At 38.4% G+C, this 25,257-nt stretch overlaps 3 protein-coding genes across 5 annotated transcripts; 2 read left to right on the top strand and 1 right to left on the bottom strand.

Moving 5' to 3' along the window:
* Positions 1-243: 243 nt before the first annotated feature.
* LOC125213606 (spatacsin carboxy-terminus protein) lies at positions 244-17,739 on the top strand. Of its 2 annotated transcripts, none has more exons than XM_048114247.2 (26): positions 244-380; positions 815-1,002; positions 1,102-3,204; positions 3,905-3,980; positions 4,218-4,340; positions 5,144-5,399; positions 5,471-5,956; positions 6,031-6,216; positions 6,554-6,844; positions 7,780-8,424; positions 8,719-9,103; positions 9,206-9,348; positions 9,479-9,649; positions 9,865-10,077; positions 10,882-11,436; positions 11,533-11,592; positions 11,722-12,044; positions 12,210-12,633; positions 12,984-13,454; positions 13,568-13,684; positions 13,964-14,085; positions 14,202-14,907; positions 15,247-15,501; positions 15,796-15,978; positions 16,190-16,531; positions 16,619-17,739. In XM_048114247.2, the coding sequence occupies exons 2-26, from the start codon at positions 822-824 to the stop codon at positions 17,366-17,368; spliced, it is 9,567 nt and encodes a 3,188-aa protein (XP_047970204.1). In that variant the 5' UTR covers positions 244-380; positions 815-821; the 3' UTR covers positions 17,369-17,739. The 2 variants fall into 2 exon arrangements, with proteins under 2 accessions (XP_047970204.1, XP_047970206.1); XM_048114249.2 differs by having other exon boundaries at positions 1,150-3,204.
* A 55-nt stretch (positions 17,740-17,794) lies between these two features.
* SAMC1 (S-adenosylmethionine carrier 1) lies at positions 17,795-21,624 on the bottom strand. 2 transcript variants are annotated; one of them, XM_048114251.2, is made up of 13 exons: positions 21,555-21,624; positions 21,343-21,416; positions 20,919-21,026; positions 20,550-20,632; positions 20,112-20,188; positions 19,825-19,915; positions 19,614-19,667; positions 19,356-19,451; positions 19,004-19,093; positions 18,851-18,902; positions 18,401-18,462; positions 18,246-18,326; positions 17,795-18,063 (listed from the first exon to the last, which is right to left on the bottom strand). In XM_048114251.2, exons 2-13 carry the CDS (start codon positions 21,395-21,397, stop codon positions 17,938-17,940), a joined length of 975 nt encoding a protein of 324 aa, XP_047970208.1. In that variant the 5' UTR covers positions 21,398-21,416; positions 21,555-21,624; the 3' UTR covers positions 17,795-17,937. The 2 variants fall into 2 exon arrangements, with proteins under 2 accessions (XP_047970208.1, XP_047970207.1); XM_048114250.2 differs by lacking the exon at positions 21,555-21,624 and having other exon boundaries at positions 21,343-21,547.
* A 1,201-nt stretch (positions 21,625-22,825) lies between these two features.
* On the top strand, positions 22,826-24,991 carry LOC125210468 (glucan endo-1,3-beta-glucosidase 8-like). Its single transcript, XM_048110019.2, has 2 exons — positions 22,826-23,231; positions 23,605-24,991. The coding sequence occupies exons 1-2, from the start codon at positions 22,900-22,902 to the stop codon at positions 24,716-24,718; spliced, it is 1,446 nt and encodes a 481-aa protein (XP_047965976.2). The 5' UTR covers positions 22,826-22,899; the 3' UTR covers positions 24,719-24,991.
* Positions 24,992-25,257: the final 266 nt, after the last annotated feature.

The following is a 25,257-nucleotide window of genomic DNA, read 5'->3' on the forward strand; positions in this document are numbered from 1 at the left end:
AGGGAGTAATGTCTTACATGAAATATTACTTTTTTTCCACAAACTTTAAAATTAGCACTAGTATATAATATCATAAATTTACATTTGGTTGTATATAATATCATAAATTTACATTTGGTTGTCAATTTCACTCTACGGTTAAATTGGATTCTAACGACGATCTCGAAACGACGTCGTACTATATTAGAGCTTCCCCTTAATTTCTTTTTTCTCCTTCGTCGCTCTTTTCCCCCAAAATAATAATAATAAATAATAATATCGTGCCCCCAAAATTTGCGAATTTGGGAATTTGCGTTGTTCCAATCTCAGAAACTGGAAGAGAAAAATCAAGACTACATTTGCCCTGATGAAACCGATCATCTAGAACGTCGTCGTATCAGGTTTACTCCCCAGCTGCTACTGTTTCATACAGATTAATGCATATTTCTTTTCTATTTATTTTTCTCAGATTCTTGCTTGAGCTCGATGAATAGGTTTAATTACCAGTAACAGCGATTTGATTGTGAGCAGATTGTATTATTATGTAGCTGGAAAGGAGTGATGCTGTGGAAACAATTGTGAATTAGTTTTGAATGTTTGAGCTGAAAATTGAACTTATTTTTCTTACTTCGATAATAAAGTGTTGGTTTCGTGTATTGATTAAACTTGAATTTATTGCCCAGTTCAAGTTAATTTATGATGAATGAAAGAAGTTCTGGTACTGGAGCTCAATATTAACTCGCATGATGCAATTTGAGAGTTTTATGGTTTGTTCTTTAGCTGTCAATGGATGGTTTTAACTTTTAATCAATTTGTTGGTTGATTTTCAACGCAGGGAGTCTATGGATCTTGATTCCCGTCCTACTGAGGATGGTCTCCCAGTACTGCAGTTGAGGAAATGGGGTCCCTCAGAGTTTCCATATAGCCCATCTAGTTTTCGTGAGGGTTTTATATCTCCAACGAGAAAGTCGTTGTTGTTACTCTCTTATGATTCTGAGGCATTATGGTTTCCCCTAGTTAAAGGTGACTTCCAAACTTACTCGATGTTGATCTTAAAGACATAACACTTACATTTCCAAAGAATAATGTTTATTTGTTGTGTTCATTTATTGTATACACCAGGTCGATGTATAGGAAATAATGATTCTGAACATTTTTCTGATGAAATAGTTGCTGATCCACTAGAATCAAGTAAGCCTGGTATATCAGAGCCAAGGGAAAGTATCTCTGGCTCTTCTGGCACTGTAGATTTGGATGGAAAGACTGGCTACACATCAGGTTCAGGAGTTAGTATTCAAGAATCTACCGGTGCTTTTATATCTGATGTAGATTCAGTGGCATGGGGTCTATGCGGGAACACATTTGATCAGCACGAGGGGGCTTCATACGAAGAGCTACTTTTTGTCTCTGGAAGACAAGGGGTAGTTGTACATGCGTTTTCTAAGTTTGGTAAATTTAGTGGAGTAATAAAACCTGAGCAAGCAAGGGATGTTGGGCAAGGGAAGTGGATGGAGTGGGGGCCCTCGAGAACCTTATCTCCAGATATTGAGGTTCATGAAGAAGTAGAATCTCATGATAAGATCACCGGGAAAAGGACTTCTGATGCAGAAGCCCCTGTTAGGGATGGTCGGTCAGCTAGTCCAAAGATATGGATGCAAACGTTTTTGACTGAAGTTGAAAGAGTAACATCTGGTGGTTACGTTTATTCTAGGTACCCAAAGATGCCATTATTTCCGAATGATGTAGTTGTTTCTTTTAGGATATATGACCAGGAATCACCATTCTCCGACCCCGTGTCTCTTGGTGATACAGCACCATGTAATCAAACAAATCCCAGCATGCCAATCATGGGATGCACTACCAATAGATCAGATACAGATCTTAGTTCACCTGTCACGTCAGTTGCAGGGGATAGTGTATCTAGCTTGAAAAGTGGTGTCACTAATGGTCCGTATAAGTGCACCAAAGTTTTCTCTAACAATTTGCATCGGTTAGTTGGCTTCGCTCTATCCAATACTAGTTATTCAGCTGTTGATACTGGCAATTTAAATGATGGAAACTACACAAAAAATCTGGTTTCAGTGGCCAGAACTGTGAGCTGGGGAATACAGTGGCTATACTCAGCAAAACTTGATGAAAAACTTGATACAGGTCCATTTGAGTGGATAGACTTCAGGTTTTCTGATAGATTTCTTATTTGTCTCAGTACATCTGGCACAATCTCATTGTATGGTGCAATGACTGGTGAGTATATAGCATCTCTTGATGCTTTTAGGAGAAATGGACCTGGCTCTTGGCACCATATTGGTAGTCTTACCATCAGAAGAAAGTTTAAAAGGCTCTTTGTATTTCCTCATTCCTTATTGTTAGGTGTGATGGATGAATCTGGTGTAATCTATGCCGTACCTACTGATAACCATGTCCTCGAAGACCAATTTTCATTTGAAGACGTCCTCCCTTATCAATACTATTCAGATCTTGGACTTTTAATGGGTTGGGAGGTAGGGGGTGCTGAGATTGGATACCAACGGGTACTTTCTAATACATCAAAGGCTCATGGTATTAGTAGATTAGCAGGTTATGGTAGATATTCTCATTTCATTGGTAAAGAGAATCTTATAAACGAAAATAGTCATATAAAGGATTCAAAGGGTACCAATGGCTCGTATCTCATGACCTTTTCTAATGCAACCCATATGTTGAACGAGAATAAGCTAATGCTTTCTGATTTTCCATCTTGCCTTATAAGGAAAGCTTTTATACCCCCTTTTGGATGCAGTGAAGATGATGTTATCTGTTGTTCTCAATTTGGAGTTACTCGCCTTACTAAGAGATATAGTTATGAGAAGAGACAATGTCAAGTTGTGCATACCAATCTACAATTAGATTTTGTTGTGAATGATGATATAAATTATGTCATGCCTACTGGGGAGACCTCTTCTAATGAAGCTGTTGGCTGCAATTTCAATGGGTGCTTATATTTGTTGACCAGAAGAGGTCTCGCGGTTGTTCTTCCCTCGATTTCAGCTACCCCAAATTTCTTTCCTGTTGAGGCAATTGGATATCATATACCAAATTGTTCTAGTAGCATAATGTATGGGGCAGGTGATCTTATGGGAACAGGTAGAACTAAAAAACCCTTCTCACCATGGAAAGTGGAGGTTTTGGATCGAGTTCTTTTATATGAAGGCCTTGAAGTTGCAGAAAAGTTATGCATGGAAAATGGTAAGAATATCCTCAAAAGTATTTAGAACTCTTTCTCTCTCTTGTAATGGCTTCTCTAGTTCGCTCTTTGGGATGTCCACAAATGCTTTGTATTTTCAGATCAGCCCCTTTTATCATCCTTAGAGCCCAATTTAACTTTTGATTTCGAGGGATAAGTTATTTCTGTTTCCGGGGAGTATGTCATAGTAGATCAAGGCAGTTTGATGCTCACATTTTCTTCATGTTATTACTATATATGTGTGCATTAGCACTTTCCCTTTTCTTATATAAGTGACAGGGCGGACATGATTTTTGATACTAGGAGACCTTGATGTAATATGTAACTTTTCGTAATTAGCTAGAACTTTTGCTGCTGCTTCTTCTAGATGCAAAGAGTTATCAAAGTCTTCTACATTACATGTTTCTGAATCTCTTACTATATCCAATTGCTTGTGTTGAAATTATCTTTGACAACTTGGTAATGTATCCATTATCTTATTTATTTATTACGATTGTGTACTAAGGTAATGATGAAAAGTTGAATGTGTTATCATCACATTTAAGCTTTGGTTTTGCCTATTCCACTTTTTGTAATACTCGTCTTAGTTAGGAGTCATATGTGATCGTGGATGTGATAAGAAGTTTACTTGGATTTCTTCGTTAATGAGGGAAGTCATAGTACAGAACAATATTTCTAACAGCTGTTACTCAAATATTACAGGCTGGGTATTGGGGATTTCTCGGATCCGTCACTTGCAGTTGGCTTTGGCTTACCTTGAATTTGATGAAATTAAGAAGTAAGGTTACATGTTTCTGTGGCTTCTTTTACTTGATTTTTATCAGTATGATAATAACAGGTGATGTGAAAATTACGAAAAAACTGAAGTTACTGTGAGTGTGAGAATTGCACATCACTGGTATTCCTGAATGGATGCATTACGTTTTATAATCTAGGTATAGTTTGATAACTCGTGAAAAAGGATGAAGTGCTATGATAGAGAATCTGAAATTTTGCTTCTAAATTTAACAACCAGCTCTCTGGAAGTGCTTATGAGGGTTGACATGGCAGTGGAAGGCATCTTGAGGTTGCTCTTTGCAGCTTTTTATCTGATGTTCAATAAAGTAAGCAACGATAGTGAGGTTTCTGCTGCATCAAGGTATGATGTACTTCTGATTTATCAGCTGCAGTATCTTACATATGTGAAATATTTGTGGCATATGATTTAAGCTTGCATTAATTAGTAATAAGGGTTCCATATATGATAGTTCATGTAATATTTAAAAATATACTCCATATTGTAAACTTATGTCTTGAACTTCAGACTGAGGCAGTTCAAGCTTGAATGAGGTTGCTTTTCCTACTTGGATCTCCATTACTGCAATATAGAAGCCATCAACCTTATAAGTATCACCTTTAGGTGTCAAGGCTGAGGTGTCAAGGCTGAACCATTGACCTGAATGAAGTATAACTGGTCAAGTTTTTCTCCAGTAGCACCAAAGTGCCTCATCTAAGTTTAAGACGCACAAATCACAACCTAATCAGATGTTAACTATTAGTTAATGAGCTTATAGCCGCCACAGATATCTGACACCTCTTTAAAGGCACTTCCATAATTATAGTTTCAAATAAAAAATGCATGTTCCACAATGGTGAGTTTGTTTGATGCAGCATATATGTTTGCTCAGAGAACTCATAATAAAAGCTAAATCTGTTGCATATGGTCTGAGTGAGGGGAGGGGTCGGCGAACTGCTTCATCTTTGCATAAAGTCCTCTAGTGATCATATGGTTCTTGACTTCTTTCAATGTTGTGCCATTATGCTAGCCGATTCTAATCAAATTCCCCTTTTTGGCACCACCTGCATAGATGCAGCTAGTAGATAAGATTATCACATTTAATGTGCTCAAACAAATTTTATTTGATATATTTCCATAACTAGGTTTCAGTGACTGTAATGCAGGCTTCTAGCATTGGCCACCGATTACGCAACTAGGGTCATACGTAAATATGGCTTATTGCATCATAAGAAAGTGTCTGAGAAGCCATTGGAGGTTAGCAGTAATGACGACCCTTATCCTCTATTGGTGTTGACTGAAAAAGAGCATGATGAAGAGGGAACTTCAAGAACCCTTGCTGAAGCAGCACGATATTTGGTGGTTATTCGGAGTTTGCAGCAGCAGTTGAATGAAAAATTCAGACGACCAGGACAAGTATTGGTAAGTTCTTAATGTTTTGCTTGTTTTAATGTAGAGAATAATGATAAATGACTACTCTTCTTGTGTTGTAGATGGTTAATGCTGGGTTGGTGAACACGGTTGGTACTGGTCGATTGGAGGATGAATACAAGAATCCAGCTGTTCTGGAAGATACTTCATCGCTGATTAGATCAGATCAACGTGGAACTGCAGCTTCTACCTCTGGAACTGAATTGAGTAATGAAGAGAACCTTGCTCTGATGCCTGTGGATACAGTTGGTGCTGATTTCCAAGATTTTCAGAACTTTGATAAGATCCTAGTTTCTGAAGGAAGCACATATGTAAAAAGAACTTCTAGAATAGAGAATCCAAAAGATATGATAGCACGTTGGGAGTTGGATAATATGGACATTAAAACGGTTGTGAATGATGCATTGCTTTCTGGCCGTCTTCCTCTTGCCGTGCTTAGATTGCATCTACATCATGTGAACAATTTGTTACCTGACACAGAAACTCGTGATACCTTTAATGATGTCCGGATTGCTGGAAGAGCGATTGCATATGATTTATTTGTAAAGGTTAGTTGATCCAATATTAAAGTTGAAATAATGTGTCACATGCGTCCTTATTATTTTCAAGTTGCAATGGATAGGGTGAGATTGGGCTTGGTACAACAACATTGCAAAAGCTTGGGGAGGATGTTGAAACAACCTTGAAACAGTTAGTTTTTGGAACTGTCAGAAGATCTCTGCGGGTGCTAGTTGCAGAAGAGATGAAAAGATATGCATACCTTGGGCCACAGGAGTTAAAGATATTGGAAATGTTATCATTAGTAGAGGTATGTGACTTCGTTGTATGAAATATAACTTTCCAAGATCTTGAATCCGAGAATAATGCCTAATGTTTGTGTAGAATTCAGAATTAATTATTAAATCAAACAAAAAGAAGCCTTATTACAGTATTTTCCTGAAAAGAAAGCTAACACCTTGGCTTGACTAGTAGTGGGTTAGTTTGCATGTCTACACCATTTTATGCCATTTTTCAATGGGGATTTCTTATTGCGTTTTCATGAAGAGATTGGTTTTATGCATTTATGCTCTGGGATGATGTTATTTTTGGCAGTAAATTTGTAATGAGCTAACACTAATTTATTCCCTCCCCCCCCCCACCCAAAGAGGGTGTATCCTTGCAATAGTTTCTTCAGTACACTAGCGACCAGGAGAAAGGGGCTTAATAGAATATCTAATGAAGAACCACTTGGGGAGATAAGTTTGCACCTATTGCACCCACTATTTGACAATCCTGTCATTTCATGTGGAGAGATTGATGGAGTTGTTTTGGGTTCATGGACGACCATTGACAAACATTCTATCGCTGCTGAAGTAGATGATGACACCAGCCATGCTGCTTATTGGGCTGCTGCTGCAGCTTGGTCGGATGCCTGGGATCAAAGAGTTGTTGACCGTGTAAGTAAGATGATGCAATTTTCAAAATATTTTATCATGGCTAATTATACCATTAATTTCTTTTTGTCTTGATTAAGATCCAGCTACTGTATATAATTGTGTGTTCCGGTGTATATTTTTCTTAGTTGGCACAGTTTATAAATGGTGACCATAAGCTTCCTGCAATTAATGTTGCAGAACATTCTTGATTTTGCATTGATAAAGACATGGTTATGTTAAATTTATATATTCTCAAAGAATCTTGTGGAGTTGGTTGGAGATGTGTACTTGTCTAAGTCATAACTGATGCATCTAACAGATTATTCAGCATAAAAACCTTTCTTCCTTCTTAGATAGGAAGAAATGTTTAGAAACTCCTAAAGAATGTCTTTTGTTTGCATTGGAAAATGAAAGAACCGCCACAGACGATCTTGATGATGGTATAATGTCTTTACTCGATGGATATAACAGAAAACTTGTCTTTAAAATTCTTAGGAAAGAACCACATAGATTAAATAGTTTAAATTTAATTTTGTAGGATATATTATGCATGCCATGCTAGTATTTATTCAGACTTCTGAATGTGCCGATTCAAAGTAGCAATCCACTATCTGACATGGCCGGTGGCTCTTTATTCCTCCTAGACTTAGCTATTTCTGTTTGTGTCATTGGAGGTTTTGTTTTCTTTTCCTCCCAACTTGGTTTGTCGTAAGAAATATGCATAAAACATGCGTCATATCTTGAATTGATTTTATTTCTTAGTGAGTCTCATTTTTGTGAATTTGTGATTCCATTTTGTAAGTATGTGATTGAGAATGCAGATGCAAATGTTATTCATGATTCCAAGGGTCAAACTATGTAGATTTTCTGTATTTTTGTTCTGTTATCAATAATAGATAGAAAACATTCCTACAGGAAACTGCTGTTCAGTTTTAGCATGTTTTCTTCCTGTGCAGATACTTCTGGACCAACCTCTTCTTATGGGTGTTAATGTGTTGTGGGAATCTCAAGTTGAGTATCATGTATGCCATAATGACTGGTTAGAAGTTTCAAAGCTACTAGAGGTAGTTCCACCATATGCACTCTCTCCTGGAAGCCTTAGCATAAGCTTGGATGATATACGTCCAGCTTCATCCATTGAGTATGGTCAGGAGCCCCCTGAATTCAACAAATACTCAAGTTTCCTTGAAGACTTGGACACTGTATGCATGAATGTGCAAAACATCAGACTTTTCAGGTTTCCTACAAACAGGTCATCTTCTGTGTGGTTAAGGAGGCTTATGGAGCAGCAGCTTGCAAACAAATTAATCTTTTTGGTGGATTACTGGGACCGAGTATCAGATATTGTACCTTTGCTGGCCCGATCAGGTTTTATGAGTGATTTACATGACACTTCTTTCCTGGATGGAGCAAATGATGGTTCATCTGAGTTACTGGTTATTGGTGATGCATCTATTGATCCAGATGCAATGCAGTCTCTACATAAAGTTGTTGTACATTTCTGCGCCCAGTATAACTTACTATACCTTCTGGACATTTATCTTGACACTCACAAACTGGCTATTGACCATAGTTCCCTTTCCTTTTTATTGGATGCAGCAGTAAGTTCAACACTTATTATTTGTTTACAATTCAGTTTGGGTTCTCTGGTTAAGAGATGCATGTAGTGGTCTTAGATGTTACATAATATAGTTTGCTTCTTAGACATGCAAAATATCAGCCAATAAGTAGGTCGTGGCTGTTACATAACATTTTCTCTTTCAAGTTATGCCCTTGATGGGATCTGTGCAAATTTATTTTGTATATTTCTCGGATTTTATTTTGAAATTTTTGTGATAGGGTAATGACACATCAAGCAACTTGAGGATATTGATTCATACTGATTGTATTTTCAGGGTGATAATGAGTGGGTTAAGTGCTTGCTCTTAATGAGGGTTAAAGGAAAAGAATATGATGCATCATTTTCGAATGCTCGTGCGGTTGCTGCTCTAAATTCAGTTCCAGGTAATAAACTTACTGTGGAGATGGATGACATCGTCCATGCTGTTGATGACATTGCAGAAGGAGCAGGGGAAATGGCTGCTTTAGCCACATTGATGTTTGCTCCTGCTCCTCTACAAGAATGCCTCAGTAGTGGCAGTGTAAAAAGACACTGTAGCTCTGCTCAATGCACCTTGGAGAACCTTAGACCAGCCCTTCATCGGTTCCCTACATTATGGAACACCCTTGTAGCAGCATGTTTTGGTCAAGATCCGACTTGCCGTAATCTCAAGACAAAAAGTGAGTTCTTCAACTTGTTCTCTACCCTTTGCCTGTGAGATATTGCACCATTGAATATCATTCCATATTCTCTTCCCTTGATAACTCTCTTCTTTGGTATAGTGTCAGGATATTCTGAGTTGTTAGACTACTTGAACTGGAGAGAAGGAGTATTCTTCTCTTCCCTACGAGATACTTCAATTCTTCAGATGATTCCATGCTGGTTCCCTAAGGCAGTGCGGAGATTGGTTCAGCTTTATGTGCAGGTTATTCTGACACTGCACTGGTTAGCTACTTATATTAGATATTGACATATCATGAATCGGGAGTTCAAATTGTCTACTTCAATTCTCTTCTTCTTTTACATTTTTATTTATTTATTTATTTTCTGAGCAGGGCCCAGTTGGTTGGCAATCATTGGCTGATTCAGAGACTGAAGAACTTTCTCTTCTAAGAGACATCTATTATGTTGTAAATTCAAGTGGTCATGCTCAGATTAGTGCCACATCCTGGGAAGCTGTCATCCAGAGACATATAGAAGAGGAACTCTATTCATCTTCTTTAGAGGTAATTGATCTATGTTTCTTGAAAATCCAGTCATGCATACTGGAAACTCCAATTTTGAGATGCTTGAGATAGTCCATTTTTCAAAATACACCTAGTAAAATTCATATCCAAATATTGGAACGTCATGAATCCATAGCACAAGTTTTCTCTCAATCATATTGCTCCTGTTTCTTCCATCTAATATCGTGCAATATTGTATTTTGCTCTGTCTTCAGGGAGCTGATGTTGGACTTGAACACCATTTGCATCGTGGGCGTGCATTAGCTGCTTTAAATCATCTCCTTTCAGCAAGGGTCCATAAATTGAAATCTGATAATAAGCATTGGGATCAACCTGAATCTCTATCAACTGGGCAAACAAATATACAATCGGATGTGCAGATCCTTCTTTCACCAATAACTGAGAGTGAAGAGTCTCTTCTTTCATCTGTAAGAATTAAGTCATCATGCATAGCAAAGGAAGTTATCATCGATAAGATGAACCTGAAAACCAACTGAGATTTTCTGCATGTTTATTGTTTAAGCTCTGATGGAACATGAAATAATGATTAAATATGCTAAACTCTAGATAAAAAGAATGCTTATGGCTTTATGCTAATACTGTAAGCATGTTAGTCATCTCTGTAGAAATCTTGTTGTTCATGGAGTTGTATCTAATCTAGAAGTCATGGTAGAAATCGCTGAAACCGAGGTGGTTGTAGATGATTAGAGATGTAACTTTCTGACCATATATCACTATCTGGCGTTCCCTCCCTCTCAATCGGCCCCTTAATGGTTGATATGTCAATGTAATCTGGATAGTGCATACAGGTTTTTTAAAGTTGCCTTAGTCTTTATTCCAAAGATTGATTGTGCAAGTATGTTTTTTCACCTGGAGGCTGGAAAGGATGTAATAAGTGCATTTTGTCATTTTGTAATTAGATTTGTGGAGGAACTAGAGTTCTAATGCATATAGAAAACCAGCTCGATAGATCTAACTACAATAATGCCATAGCGTTATGATAGAGGGAATCCATGAGGAGGTGCTATGTTGAAATGTAGCTGCATATTTTTATTTCCTCCCCAGGAAAAATCCTTTGTTTTACTTTCGTATAACCTTCATATTCTCTCAACATAAGTGTCTGGTTAAGCATTCAAAGTAAAACCAGTATAAGAACTCGGATAATTATCTGGTGTACCCTCTTGTTCTGGTGTCAATCTGGCCCTCACCTCTGTCTGCCTTCTGTTGTTCAGGTTATACCCCTTGCTATTCAGCATTTTGATGACTCTGTATTAGTGGCTTCATGCGCTTTTCTTTTGGAACTATGTGGTTTATCTGCTAGTACTCTCCGAATGGATATTGCTGCCTTGAAAAGAATATCTTCTTTCTACAAGTCTGCCGAGAACAATCAGTATATGCAACAATCTCCTACGAGCCCTGCTTTTCTTCAGCCGCCTGTTGAAGTAGACGTAACAGAATCTATAGCTAGAGCACTGGCAGATGATTATCTTCATAAATATTCTAGTAGCATAACGCAGAAAGGTGACCGAAACAATAGTGTTTTGAATCAACCGTCACGAGCTTTATTGCTTGTTCTTCAGCACTTGGAAAAGGCAAGTCTTCCATTGCCATCCAATAGCATGACCTGTGGGTCTTGGTTGTCAAGTGGAAATGGAGATGGAGCTGAGTTAAGGTCTCAACAGAAAGCCACAAGCCAGCACTGGCAATTGGTCACAGCCTTTTGTCAGATACATAACATTCCTTTAAGCACTAAATATCTTGCTGTATTAGCAAGGGACAACGACTGGGTATGCTATTTATTCTGTATCGTTATACTTGATCTGTTGATTAATGTCTTTTTGGTGGCTAAGGTAACGTCATTTATGTTACCAACCTTTAAACAGGTTGGCTTTTTGTCCGAAGTTCAAATTGGGAAATATACTTTTGAAACAGTAATGCAACTGGTAAGCTTCATATCCTAGAATGTATGTAGTGCAGAACAAATAAACCCTGCGGTTGACTACTTTGTCCTTTTCCTTTTAAATGATAGTAGCTGATGCAATTCCATATTTACCTTGTCTGCCATGTATCAGGCATCAAAGGAGTTCAGTGACCCCTGTTTAAAATCTCACATTACAACAGTTTTGCGAAGCATGCAGTCCAGGAAAAAAACTGCACCAATGAATATGGATACTGGAGAAAAGGACAAAATTTATCTGTCAAATGAGAATCTTTGCATGCCTGTGGAATTATTTGAAATTATAGCGGGATGTGAAAGAAATGAAAGACCTGGAGAGGCTCTTCTCCTGAAAGCAAAGAACTTAAGCTGGTCGATTCTGGCTATGGTTGCTTCTTGCTTTCCTGATGTCTCTCCATTGTCCTGCCTGACAGTTTGGCTGGAAATTACTGCAGCAAGGTTTCCATGCTTTAAAATGATTTTCTTTTTTGCTTTAAGTATTTCCCTAAATCAGTCTCATGGATCTTTCCATATCATAATTTTGAACCTTTCCAAGTCTTATTCTGTCACTTGATTGCTTTCTTTAATTTCGAGAATATAATGCAAATTTTCATGTCTTGTCAGGGAGACTTCTGCCATCAAAGTTAATGACATTGCATCTCAAATTTCAAAAAATGTTGGAGCTGCTGTTGAGGCTACCAACGCCCTTTCTCCTGGCGCTAGAACCATAACATTTCGTTATAATAGGAAAAACGCGAAGCGTAGGCGCCTTCAGGAACCTGTTCCACTGGATACTTTGACATCCGCAGATTCTATAAGTTCTAAAAGCTCCACTTTTTCTAATACTCAACGTTTTCTTCATGAAGAGGGAAGTGATAAAATAGGTGATAAAGATGCCAAGTTTTGGACTGACCCTAATAGCATGGCTAACACTCTGTCAAGAATGGTGGCTGTCCTCTGTGAGCAGCACCTGTTCCTTCCTCTGCTAAAAGCTTTTGAAATATTTCTACCGTCATGCTCACTGTTACCTTTCATCCGTGCTCTTCAGGTTAGTTAGTGTACAACACAGTTTATCAGTATAAGTAGAATGTCTCAGCTGGAAAATTGTTGTACTATATTTCAGGAAGTAGAATCAGTACAAAAATCTAGTCTTGTTTTATAATGCCTGATCAAGAAATGTAAAATGTGACAGTTTTTTATTTTGTTTCCTCTTGTTCTCTTGTTCTTTTGAATACCTTTTAACTTTTAAGTGATTGTCATTACCAAATCATCTGAGCTATTCTTTCCTAATATAAAGAAAAGAACCTAAGTTACTATATACTACATTGCAGTACTTCAATTTTCTCCATCAATGTTCAGCTGGACCATTTGCTTTATTGATTTATTATTCTTCCCTAGGCTTTCTCACACATGCTCCTCTCAGAGGCTTCAGCACATCTTGGATTATTTTCAACCATAATTAAGGAAGAGTCTCCTCTTACACTACCTAATTGGGAAAGAGAAGGGAAAGTTGGGACATCGTGGACAACTTCGACTGCTGTCAAAGCTGCTGATGCCATTCTTTTAACTTGCCCATCTCCATACGAGAAAAGATGCTTGCTAAGGCTCCTTGCTGCTACCGACTTTGGTGATGGAGGGTCTATTGCAGCACGATATGGCCAATTGTCTTGGAAAATAGATATGGCTGAACCCTCTATGAGGGGTGATGAATGCCCCCTCCTTGGAAATGAAACGTTTGATGATGCTTCACTTCTATCTGCATTGGAAAAGAATGGGTATTGGGAACAAGCACGCTGTTGGGCAAAGAAGTTGGAGGCCAGTGGTGAATCACGTTGGAAATCTGCAGCCAATCATGTAACTGAAATGCAGGTAACATGATTTTTAATCTTTTGTCTTCCATTTGTAAATGCAAGAAGATCTCATGAATATCTCATTTATAATTTATTCAAATAAATGTTCATGCGTTTCTCTGCAATTGTTAGGCGGAAGCCATGGTTGCAGAGTGGAAGGAATTTCTTTGGGATATCCCAGAAGAGAGGGTTGCTTTGTGGAGCCACTGCCAGACACTTTTCATCAGATATTCCTTCCCAGCATTGCAGGTAAGGTTATTTCACAACTGAGGTTAAAGGAATGGCTAACATCACATAATCCTTCATTGTGGGGTATCTATCTTTTTATTTTGTTGCGACTCTTTCACTTTTTCATTTTTCTTTCTTCTTATTTAATTTTTGTCTTCGATGGGGTGGAGTAAGATCAGTTGTTGGAAAAGGTGTTTGTAGGACAGGTTTATGTGGCTGCCAGCACCTGCATTCTATGTATCTCTATTTGAGTAAGCCAATCATTAGCTGAATGTGCTGTGCTCCTCTGTGTGTATGTAGGCAGGACAATTCTTCTTAAAACATGCTGAAGCTGTGGAAAAAGATATTTCAGCAAAAGAACTTCATGAGATTTTGCTACTTGCTCTGCAGTGGTTGAGTGGAATGACAACTTTGTCAAACCCGTGAGATTTCGTTTTTTAATTAATATTTTTTTTATCCCTGTGTCTCCCAGTAAATATTTTCTTAATCTTTCTTTCTACTGAATGATTGTGGTACTAAACATGAATGATATCTGCAGGGTTTATCCACCACACCTTCTACGCGAAATTGAAACTAGAGTGTGGCTCTTAGCTGTGGAATCAGAAGCTCTGGTAAAGAATGAAGGTGATGTGAATTCATTAATTTCATCTGCCCGGGAGCCTGGAGCTGGCAAGAGTTCTGATTTAATGGACCGTACGGCAAGCATTGTTGCAAAAATGGATAATCATATGAATGGACTTAGGCTCAAATCTTCTGAGAGAAATGATAGAGAAAATGGTCAGCCTCATGTTAGGATGACTCAAACTGGCGACGGCGGCTTAAAGACAAAAAGGAGAGCAAAAGGCTTTGCATCAAGAAAACCTTTGTTTGATTCAGGAGACAAAAAGTATGACTCTGAATCTATACCTCTCAACCCTAGAGATGAGACACATTTAGTTGATGAAAGTTCAAAAATTGATGCCTCGTTATCGAGGTGGGAGGAAAGAGTTGGACCTGCTGAGCTCAATAGAGCTGTTCTTTCACTGTTAGACTTTGGACACATAACAGCTGCTAGACAACTGCAGAATAAACTTTCTCCAGACAACATGCCATCTGAATTTTTTATTGTTGATGCGGCTTTGAAGCTTGCTGCTCATTCAACTTCAAGCATGAAGGTGTCAATGTCAATGCTGGACGATGATGTATCCTCTGTTATGCAGTCATGCAATCTTCTGACTGAGCAGCAAGTGATTGATCCCCTGCAGGTAATAACTGTGTGTTACTATTTGATTATTATTGGAAATTTACAGTCATTTCAGCTTGCCTGCAAATTCACTCAGGCATTAGTGATTGTCAATTTTCCCCCCCCTCTGGTATGAAAGAACGTTGTGACTTCTGCATCCCAATGCAACTTCTGCTAAGTTAGATCTGCGGTGTTGGCTTGATATTTTATTTGTCTCATGATATTCGGATTTAGGTCATATAGGTGCTTTATGATATTCATGTTTTTATCTCTTGTTCTTGCTTCAAGCCTTTTTCTGTGTGTTTCCTATATCATAGTGCTAACTAAAAGTTTCATTTTAATTTTCAATTGCATTACATAGACCCTGGAGAGTTTCCCAAGTCTTCTTAAGGAGGGTAGTGGACGTGGCCTATGCAGGAGGATAATCTCTGTTGTTAAAGCTGCAAATGTGCTTGGTTTAACATTTTCAGAGGCATTCGACAAACAGCCAATAGAGCTGCTGCAATTGCTATCTCTCAAAGCGCAAGAGTCTTTTGAGGAAGCTCATCTTTTAGTTCAAACACACTCAATGCCAGCTGCTAGTATTGCCCAAATTCTCGCCGAATCATTTCTAAAGGTGAATCTGATGCTTGTGTAATAATGCTTTTTTTTAAAAATAAAAAATAAAAATTGCTGTATAATATTTGTATGATATTGAGATGAGAAACTGCAGTGGTTGCTTGTCTTTTTCAGTTTTACAATGCAAAAGCATCCGTTTTCTGGTTAACACATGACAATCATATATCACATATATGAAATGAGCTGCAAATTCTTTACTCATTGAAATTGAATCTGCGTAGCCTACAGGTTCAGCAATGTATTAGTATTATTCTTGAGATCTAATAATGTCATTTCTATTGAAATCTTTCAGGGTCTATTAGCAGCACACCGTGGGGGTTATATGGATTTTCAGAAGGATGAAGGACCTGCTCCACTGCTATGGAGAATTTCGGACTTCCTAAAATGGGCTGAGCTTTGTCCTTCTGATTCAGAAATTGGCCATGCATTAATGAGACTAGTAATCACAGGGCAAGAAATACCCCATGCGTGCGAGGTAACTTTTATTCTCCTCCAATAAGGTTAAGGTCGTGGTGAAATATTCTTCAAGTAATGATATTCAAAATCACCATGATCCCTGTATATACATTTCTGCTCTACTTAATCTAAATGTGAACGGGGATTCCCTTCAAATGCAACTATCCTCAATTGTCGTTTCATCCGTTCTGTTTTAGACTATGACTTAGTTACTTCACAAACTGATGCAGGTTGAGCTTCTCATTCTATCCCATCACTTCTATAAGTTGTCAGCATGCCTTGATGGTGTGGATGTGCTCGTAGCTCTTGCTGCAACCAGGGTAGAAGCTTATGTCTGGGAGGGTGATTTCTCGTGTCTTGCGCGCTTGATAACAGGAGTTGGAAACTTCCATGCTCTTAATTTCATACTTGGGATACTAATCGAGAATGGCCAACTGGATATCCTCCTTCAAAAATTTTCAGCAGCTGCTGATGTCAACAGTGGAACTGCTGAGGCGGTTAGGGGATTTCGAATGGCTGTTCTGACATCACTCAAGCAATTTAACCCAAGCGATCTCGATGCATTTGCTATGGTTTGTGCTCTACCCTGTTCCTTTATGAATCGAAATTAACGTTTGGACCATCCTCTGGGTAAGACACATTCTCTACTTCTCCTGCAGGTCTATAATCACTTTGACATGAAGCACGAAACCGCTGCGCTTCTGGAGTTACGTGCAAAACAATTATCTCAACAGTGGTTTCTTCGTTACGACAAGGATCAAAACGAAGAGCTCCTTGAATCCATGCATTATTTCATTGAGGCTGCAGAAGTGCACTCATCCATTGATGCTGGCAACAAAACTCGCAAATCTTGTGCTCAGGCATCACTTGTGTCGCTGCAGATACGAATGCCAGACACAAAATGGCTCAATCTTTCCGAAACTAATGCACGGAGAATATTAGTAGAACAATCTCGGTTTCAAGAGGCCTTAATAGTTGCTGAAGCTTACGGCCTCAACCAGCCTAGCGAGTGGGCTCTGGTTCTCTGGGAGCAGATGCTCAACCCCGAGCTCACCGAACAGTTTGTAGCTGAGTTTGTCGCTGTATTACCTCTCCAGCCATCAATGCTAGTTGAACTTGCAAGATTCTATCGGTCCGAGATGCAAGCCCGCGGAGACCAGTCCCAGTTCTCGGTGTGGCTCACTGGAGGAGGCCTACCGGCAGATTGGGCAAAGTATCTCGGTAGATCATTCAGATGCTTGCTGAGGCGGACAAGAGACATCAGGTTAAAACAACATCTGGCTGTGTCAGCCACTGGATTTGATGACATAGTCGAAGCATCCAACAGGGAACTGGACAAGGTCCCGGAAAACGCAGGACCCCTTATCCTGAGGAAAGGACATGGAGGGGCGTACCTCCCTCTGATGTAGCTGCCCTCTATGCGCAACGAGCAGTCATTCATCTCCGTGCATGGTAAGTACAAATCAATAACATTAGCCTATTCCGGCGCTGTTTAAATACATGAAGTTAAAAAAACTACTCAAGTGGTTCGATTACGATATGGAGTTTTTTTTTTGGCTCTGTGGTGTCATATATTTGAAGTAGTTTAGAGCTTTGAAAAACGATGCAGGTAGATAGAGCTGATGAGGAAATTGTATTTTTTTTTTGACATGTGGTTCTATTCTAGGCAGCAAGTTGATTCTTTTGAGAGTGAAGCATCCATGTTTTTTTTGGCGACATTGTAAAACATGTACAATATGTATATATCGTTTTCTGCATAATAAAATATTGGCTTCTTTTTTTTCCTTTTTTTTTTTTTTTTATGTTAAATATATCTCACGTTTCACATGAAAAAGTAATAAAGCGTCTTGGGATCGATAGTGCCGTGGATTTTTAGAACAACTCTTCCAACGCGTGGTGTTTCTGAGCTGTTTATTGTTGTTTCTCCAAAAAAAGGCCTAACAAAAATCATTCTGTAACAATAAATAAAATGTTTGAGCTACTCTAATTTTGAACGTGTCTGATTCTCCGGTCGTTTCTGTTCGAGGAATCGCTTTGTCCCTTCAAGAACTCCGAAAAAGATGGAGCCACCAATGCCTATCCACATCACTCTCGGCCCGATTCCCTGTTATGCAAAACACCAATCAAAACATGTTTATGAAGCTCTTTGTCATCTTTACGTACATCAGAATCGCTCAGGGTCATGTTGTGTGCGTGAAGAATTTTCCATAGCAAAGAAATGCATGTCGAAACATGGGATTTCTGATTTCTATTCTAGAGGGGAGCAAGGGGCGTATAAGCTAATACCTTGAGTAGCGCAGAAGGGCCTTCGTCTCGTACGATAGTCTGTACACAGTCAAAGATGCCTTTATACTGGTTTGCTGATCCCTGTGTGCAAAGATAGGTTAAAATGGAGCAGGAAAAACATCAAATACACGGATTCAAAGGACGCATAATTATACCTGAACCATCAACCTAGTCTTAATCACATCCAGGGGAGTGGTTATGGCTCCCGTCAGAGCACCTGAGATGAACAGAAGACAGTAGGGGATTATGAAAACATGCATACCGGAGCTCTAATTGAGAAATGTTGCATTCGTTGATTGCATTTTGCCACTCATTTTTCATTCTTTTGGTTCACTCTTTAGCCAATCCGACGAGATAAATGGAACACTGCGATTCTGTGCTGTCACATGTTCTTAACTAGAAGAACTGTAACTTGTGCAAACTAGCGTTTTTCAAATACATTCTATGTTTGGTACTCTCCTTCTTCAATAGCTTGTTCATTAGTAAATGATTAACATGCTCAATCCCGAAGCAAAGGGAAATGACAAGACTAAGAATTTGAATGCTACGGCAGAAGAGTGAAATCATGTAAATTCATGCTGGTAAGTTCGTGGAAGCCAACTTACCAGCAAATGCACCGATTACAGCATTTTCTGCATCTTTCAGATCTCTCTTAGCCTGGTCGGAGATATAAAATGTGAAAACAGCATTAGTCATAATGAAAAGAAGTCTATGCGTAAATGTATCAACTAAACAGCTTTAAGAGAGGGAATCATTACCGCTAACTTATAACCTAGTCGAAGTTGTTCATAGATACAGAACTGAATAGCATCGAATGGCAAATCTCTTAGTAGAAACGATCCATATCCCTATAACAAAGATAATTAGTTAGTTTCAAATGCCATGCTAAGATCATACCAGAGCAGTAACACAGAAACTAATTTGCATCAGCGATGTTTGTAGTTGATGAGAAAGCAGCAGTTCATCTGATCATAATGCAATAAGATGTAACACCAGCAATTACATAAGAGAAGAAACAGAGATGGAATGAAAGGGACATATACCCCATAGTTTAAGACAAACAGGATGAATTGATTCACAGAAAATATCAAACATGATCAAATGTCATACCGCATAGAGTCCTTTAAAGCCTTCTTTGGCAATGATCATCCGAACAGCATTAGGGGCAGAGTTAAATTGGCCTGTCTGCATTCGCTGCTTAACAACCTGAAGCATCAAGACTAAGCATGACAACAGCAATAACATTAAATATACAAGGGAAATAAAACAGGATGATTAAGTAAAAGTCCACAAATACTTTCTTAAAAGAAGAAAGAAAAGGGATACAAATAATAGAAAATAAGATTTTTTCTTTTGATAAACATTTACCTCGGTGGGGACACGAATGAAAGAAGCAGCCATGCCTCCAATGGCACCAGCAGTCTATAGAAAGAAGTGACCCGGATTAAGATATTGATATGTAAAGTGTGTTTTGGGTTGAGTGTTTTTGAATGTTTGACAAAGGAAACTAACAGGCAATCACATACCTATTAGCTATGCTAATGCATATTAGGTAATACGCAAATATGGTGAACCTTACCAGATGAGCAACAGCACTGAGGTTCTCTGGAAAGGTCCTCAAAAGTTTTTGCTTGGCAGGCTCATAAACACCAACAAACACAGCAGATGCACTGTCCAAAAAATCTTTGAATCATTCCACAACTTGCAGATATTTAGCATATATGTTTTTGATACTTGCCAGAATGTGGATGTAGCTTACTAATAAATAGCATAAATTATGATGTGTGAACTCAACAAACTTATTCCTCTATTGCACAACTTAACCTTCTCTAAGTATTAAACTAATACATTTAGACAAGTCCTTACGGTAACACTCCAGCAAGATTTCCAGCAAGGCCAGAATATAACCCTTTGAGAATTATTTGACCTCCACCCCGTGCAGCCTGAAAAGGAATTAAACTACTTAGACAAATAAAAGGTAGTACTATATAAGAAACTTTTTCAGAAGCATGTACCAAGTATATTTAACGAAAATCCTCATTAACTTGGTCTACCCATTTTAGTTAGCATAAGGGACATGGTGTGGGTCATAATGATGTTGAAAAATGATTATAATAAAAATAAGAAACAAACAGCTGCAGTTGCCATGCAAGCTCTGAAATAATTTTATTAGTACTATGCATTAACAAACAGGTTTAGCAAGCTATGAAATCAGAATGGTATACAATACTCTAGCAGGTTTAGCAAACGGGAACAATGACTGCTAATACTTCGTTTATGAAAATAGTGCCAATGAGAGATGACCTGCAATCGTGTCTTTATTGTATCAATAGGATATAAAGCTGTTTCAACTACAACACCAGCTGTCCCACCAGCTATAACACCCTCTGCAAAAAGTATATAGAAATATAATACAGTAACTTAGAGAGAACCTGAATGCAATGTGTTTAAGATGCCCATGATGTGAATGGCATGAATACTAATATGCCACATGTGTTACCCATGAACCGAGGATCCCATCGAATAGGAAAATGGACGAATATAAGCAACGAGTAGCAATAATTAAAGCAGAGAGGCCCTCCAAAAAAAGAAGCTACACATTCACACAACTGGCTGTTCTATTGGAAACTTGGGATGCATATCGAGAAGTTCAGAATTAGATTCCAACCCTACCAAATAGCAGTCGCAAAAAGTCGAACGGATTTTCTTCTCGCGCTTTAACTGATGCAAAGAACTTTTTAGGCTCCAACTGAAGGTTTTGCATTTTCTTGTTAGATAACTCTGCAAAGCAAAATTAGTAATTCAACTAGGAATCCAGAGGAATGCCAAGTTAAAACAGTAAATTGCAAAAATTAAACAAATTATCGACAATACTTTGTTGGCAATCCTACATTTTCGACACAAAACACCTCTACAATCATTGCTACATGGAGCAATCCTACCTTGCTAGTTCACTAATAACACCGATTACAAAAGGATAAACACAAAACAGATATTAATAAATTCACAGAATCAGTTCGATTTCGCAAATGCTGGCCGAAATCGAACATGTGCTGAGAAGATTAGTCAGTTTCAGCAAAGGATGGATGCAGATTACCTGAAGATAACGCAGAAGAGCTGTTTGCATCAACAGCTAATGTTAGCGGAGCCATCAGCACCTAAAACTCGATGCTTATAAAAAGCAATCATCACAAAAATTCAAAAAACGAAAACATAAAATTACTCAGCTGATAAAGACGAGCATTTTGTCAGTAGACATAACTGCCATCAAATACATTCAGAGAAAGAAAGAGAGAGAGAGAGGCGCACCTGTATGGGACGAGGAGACTGAAGAAGAAGAAGAAGAAAAGGGGATAACAGTTTAAATAAGTCTGTGCATTTATAAATTTATTATCACTATACATATTTGATTCATTATTAGTATTATATTTATTATTTATTATTATTATTATTACTATTATTGTTGTTGTTGTTGTTGTTGTTGTTGTACTCCTCCGTCCAATTAGAACTGAAGCATTTGTTTTTCAACACGAAATTTTATGTAGTGTTATTTTGTGAGGGTAAGAAGTTGGTGGAATGTGAGGTCCACATACTAAAAGTGGAATAAAATAATTGGTTCTATAAATCATGGGCAAACAAAAATGACAAAAAAGTTCTTTAAATGTTGGACGGAAGAAATACTAAAGATGAAAAAGTAGAGAGATGTTATTTCCATTAGGAAACATTATATTTGTAATGGGACAACCTAAAAAGGAAAATATTTTAATTTTAATAGAAAGGGAGTACAAAGTATAAAGTTCGGTTAGAATTTTGATCTCGCTATTACTCCATCCGTCCCAGATTAAGAATCGCTTTTGTATAAAAGTCCGTCCCAGATTAAGAGTCACTTTTAAAATTTTCCATATTTGGTCATACAATTTTACCTCATTGTTCATCAAAATTACATAAAAATGTCATTATCTAAATTAAAATAAATCAAAACAAAAATCAAAAGTCAAAAGGGACCCACCTTCAACCAACTCCATCATTTCACTTGATTTATTACACATTCTACCATTTCACTTGATTTATTGCACACTCCACCATCTCACTTCATTTATTGTACACTTCAACTCTTTCTTAAAACTCGACCCATAATAATAAGTGACTCCAAATGTGGAACGGAGGGAGTATAATTTTTCAGTTATATTGGAGTTGTTTATTTTTAGAGATTTTGGTCAATGGAAAACTGGTAGACTAGTATAGTGATAGGTCATAGGTGGTATTTATCATTTAAAAAAAAAAGAATATAGTAGATTATAAAAGTTGGAACTTTTAATTTGGCATTGCTATGGCTGCTTATAGAGTTACTACACTAGTTATGTAGGCAGTAAATAATGATTTTATTTATTTGATAACCACAAATATCGATTTTCACTCATTTTGATCCATCTCCTAAAATCTAGGAATAGCATTCATTTCCATTCCTCATCACTCACCAAACAATTAGCTACCATTGACATTTAACTATTAATAATCTCAAGTCGATTCTAGTATAAATCACACGCCTATATGCTCGCAACGAGTTTGATCGATAGAAAAAAATACAGGATTTTGTGTGCTTCCCTCCTCACATGATATCAATTGTATTGTCTCGATCGATCGAGCTTATACGATGAAACGGGCATGGGTGGTGTTCGTGGTCGTGGTAGTGGGGCATATGATGGGTGTGGCAGAGGGCCTGGGCGTTAACTGGGGAAATCAGGCGGCCCAAAACCTACACCCTAGAAATATTGTACAAATGCTAAAGGATAACAATATTACTAAGGTTAAATTGTTTGATTCTGATGCTTGGGTTGTGAAACATTTTGCTGGGACAGGAATTGAAGTGATGCTTGGTATTCCCAACTTGCATTTAGCCTCTTTAGCTGATAAATATAAGCATGCTCAGGAATGGGTGAAGGCCAATCTCACTAGGCATCTCTATCAGGGTGGTGTTGATATCAAGTAAGTAGCTAAGAGAATGAGAATGGTGGATTATAATCGGGAAAATTATCATTTAAATCATAACTTTTGGTTGATTTCTGATTCTCATAACTTATAAAGGTAGCTAATTATATCACTACTTTTGTACATTTTTTAATTGTCCATACAAATAAAATTTGGATGAAATATGTTGTGATTTTATGCTTTTCGTCATTATATCTTCACCATTACATAATAATAATCATCTAAAATCGACCATCATAATATGGAATAATGCAAAATTTATCCAAAAGTTAACCAAAAATCGTGATTTAATGTGCTAATTTTATAAGTTTTGGGATAGACGAGAAATCAACCAAAAGTTGTGATTTAAATGAAATCAAATCAATTGCAGGTACGTGGCCGTTGGCAACGAGCCATTTTTGAAAGCCTACAACGGGTCCAACTTGCAGACAACTTATCCCGCGCTTTGGAACATCCAAAAGGCGATAAACGAAGCCGGGCACGGTGACAAAATCAAGGCGACAATCCCCCAAAACGCCGACGTCTACGACTCCGGAACCAAAGGCCCGTCGGCCGGTGACTTCCGCCCCGACATCCGAGCCACGATGAAGCAGATTGTGCACTTCCTACGTGACAACAACGCTCCTTTCGTCGTCAACATTTACCCTTTCCTCAGCTTATCTCTCAACCCCGATTTTCCGATTGAATACGCCTTCTTCAGTGGCGGTGCGAAGCCCGTGCAGGACGGCCAGATCACATACGACAACGTGCTGGATGCGAACCTCGACACCCTGGTGTGGTCACTGCGGAGAGCCAACAGTGGAAATGTCCCCATCATCGTCGGCGAGATCGGATGGCCCACCGACGGTGACAAATACGCCACGGCGGATTTGGCGAAGAAATTCTACGACGGATTCTTTAAGAAGATCTCAAAAACTAAAGGGACGCCGCTTTACAAGGACGAGATTGAGTATTACCTTTTCGGGCTGACGGATGAGAACATGAAGAGCATTGCGCCTGGCGATTTCGAGCGCCACTGGGGCGTTTTCAGGTACGACGGGCAACCTAAGTTCCCGACGGACCTCACGGGAAGAGGCAGCAGCAACAGGATGCCCGTTGGGGCGAAGACCGTCAAGTACTTGGAAAAGAAATGGTGTGTCTATGTCAACAGCAGCGAGACCCCCGACCAGCTCGCGGCCAGCATGGAGTACGCCTGCACCCACGGGGATTGCACAGCGCTCGAATACGGGGGGCCTTGTGGTAAACTGGATAACTCAACAAAAGTTTCGTACGCTTACAACATGTTGTTTCAAATGATGTATCAAGATGTGGAATCGTGCGATTTTGGCGGACTTGCGAAGATCGTGACAAGGAATGCTTCGGTTGGAGATTGCCTCTTCCCCATCTCGTTGGATACGGATTGGGCGTGGAGACTCGGGACAGACGTGACCTCCACTTTTATACTCGCCTTCTTCGTGTCGTTGTTATTGTTGTTGGACTTATGATCACAAGGATTGTGTTTGCAACGAGGTGTGAAGTATGATATACGATCATTCATTCTATTCGCTTTGTGATCATGATTGATTGCTAACTAAAAATATACTACTTTGCAGCGAGATATTCTCTCTTTTTTTTCACTTACGTTATAGACATTATGAGAAAGACACAATATCCAACACCACGTTGAGGGTAAACTTTAGATTGTTTGGATTTTGCTTTTTCTATTTGTTTGTATTGTATATTTATATGTTGAAAATGGAAGATTGAAGTGGAATTGCGATTTAGGGGTCCTCTTAAACAAAATAAAAATGAGTTACTCAAGTAAGGGGCCATTGCTAATTCTTTTCTTTTCTCCCTCTTCTTTGTTTCTATGCTGAATTGGAGTTGCTTTGATATCAATTCTTTCCAATATGATGTTGTCCACCTTTGATGGATGTCATTTGGAGCACCAAATTGGGTAAGGCGGCAATAACATTCACTAGCTTTACTTTGTTAGGAACTTAGGATTATGGTTCTAAAAATGGACAAAAATAGCTCTCTGTTT

Source organism: Salvia hispanica, chromosome 3, assembly GCF_029641045.1.
Source record: "Salvia hispanica isolate PSC_SH4W2 chromosome 3, Shi_PSC_v1, whole genome shotgun sequence".
NCBI lineage: Eukaryota > Viridiplantae > Streptophyta > Magnoliopsida > Lamiales > Lamiaceae > Salvia > Salvia hispanica.

Coding starts and splice junctions, on each gene's coding strand:
- LOC125213606 (XM_048114247.2), top strand. CDS start 822: ATGGATCTTGATTCCCGTCCTACTGAGGATGGTCTCCCAGTACTGCAG. Junction 1,003..1,101: donor ATGGTTTCCCCTAGTTAAAG/GTGACTTCCAAA, acceptor TGTATACACCAG/GTCGATGTATAGGAAATAAT. Junction 3,205..3,904: donor AAAGTTATGCATGGAAAATG/GTAAGAATATCC, acceptor CAAATATTACAG/GCTGGGTATTGGGGATTTCT.
- SAMC1 (XM_048114251.2), bottom strand. CDS start 21,397: ATGGCTCCGCTAACATTAGCTGTTGATGCAAACAGCTCTTCTGCGTTA. Junction 18,903..19,003: donor GACTAGGTTATAAGTTAGCG/GTAATGATTCCC, acceptor ATCTCCGACCAG/GCTAAGAGAGATCTGAAAGA. Junction 18,327..18,400: donor AGACTAGGTTGATGGTTCAG/GTATAATTATGC, acceptor CTTTGCACACAG/GGATCAGCAAACCAGTATAA.
- LOC125210468 (XM_048110019.2), top strand. CDS start 22,900: ATGAAACGGGCATGGGTGGTGTTCGTGGTCGTGGTAGTGGGGCATATG. Junction 23,232..23,604: donor CAGGGTGGTGTTGATATCAA/GTAAGTAGCTAA, acceptor AATCAATTGCAG/GTACGTGGCCGTTGGCAACG.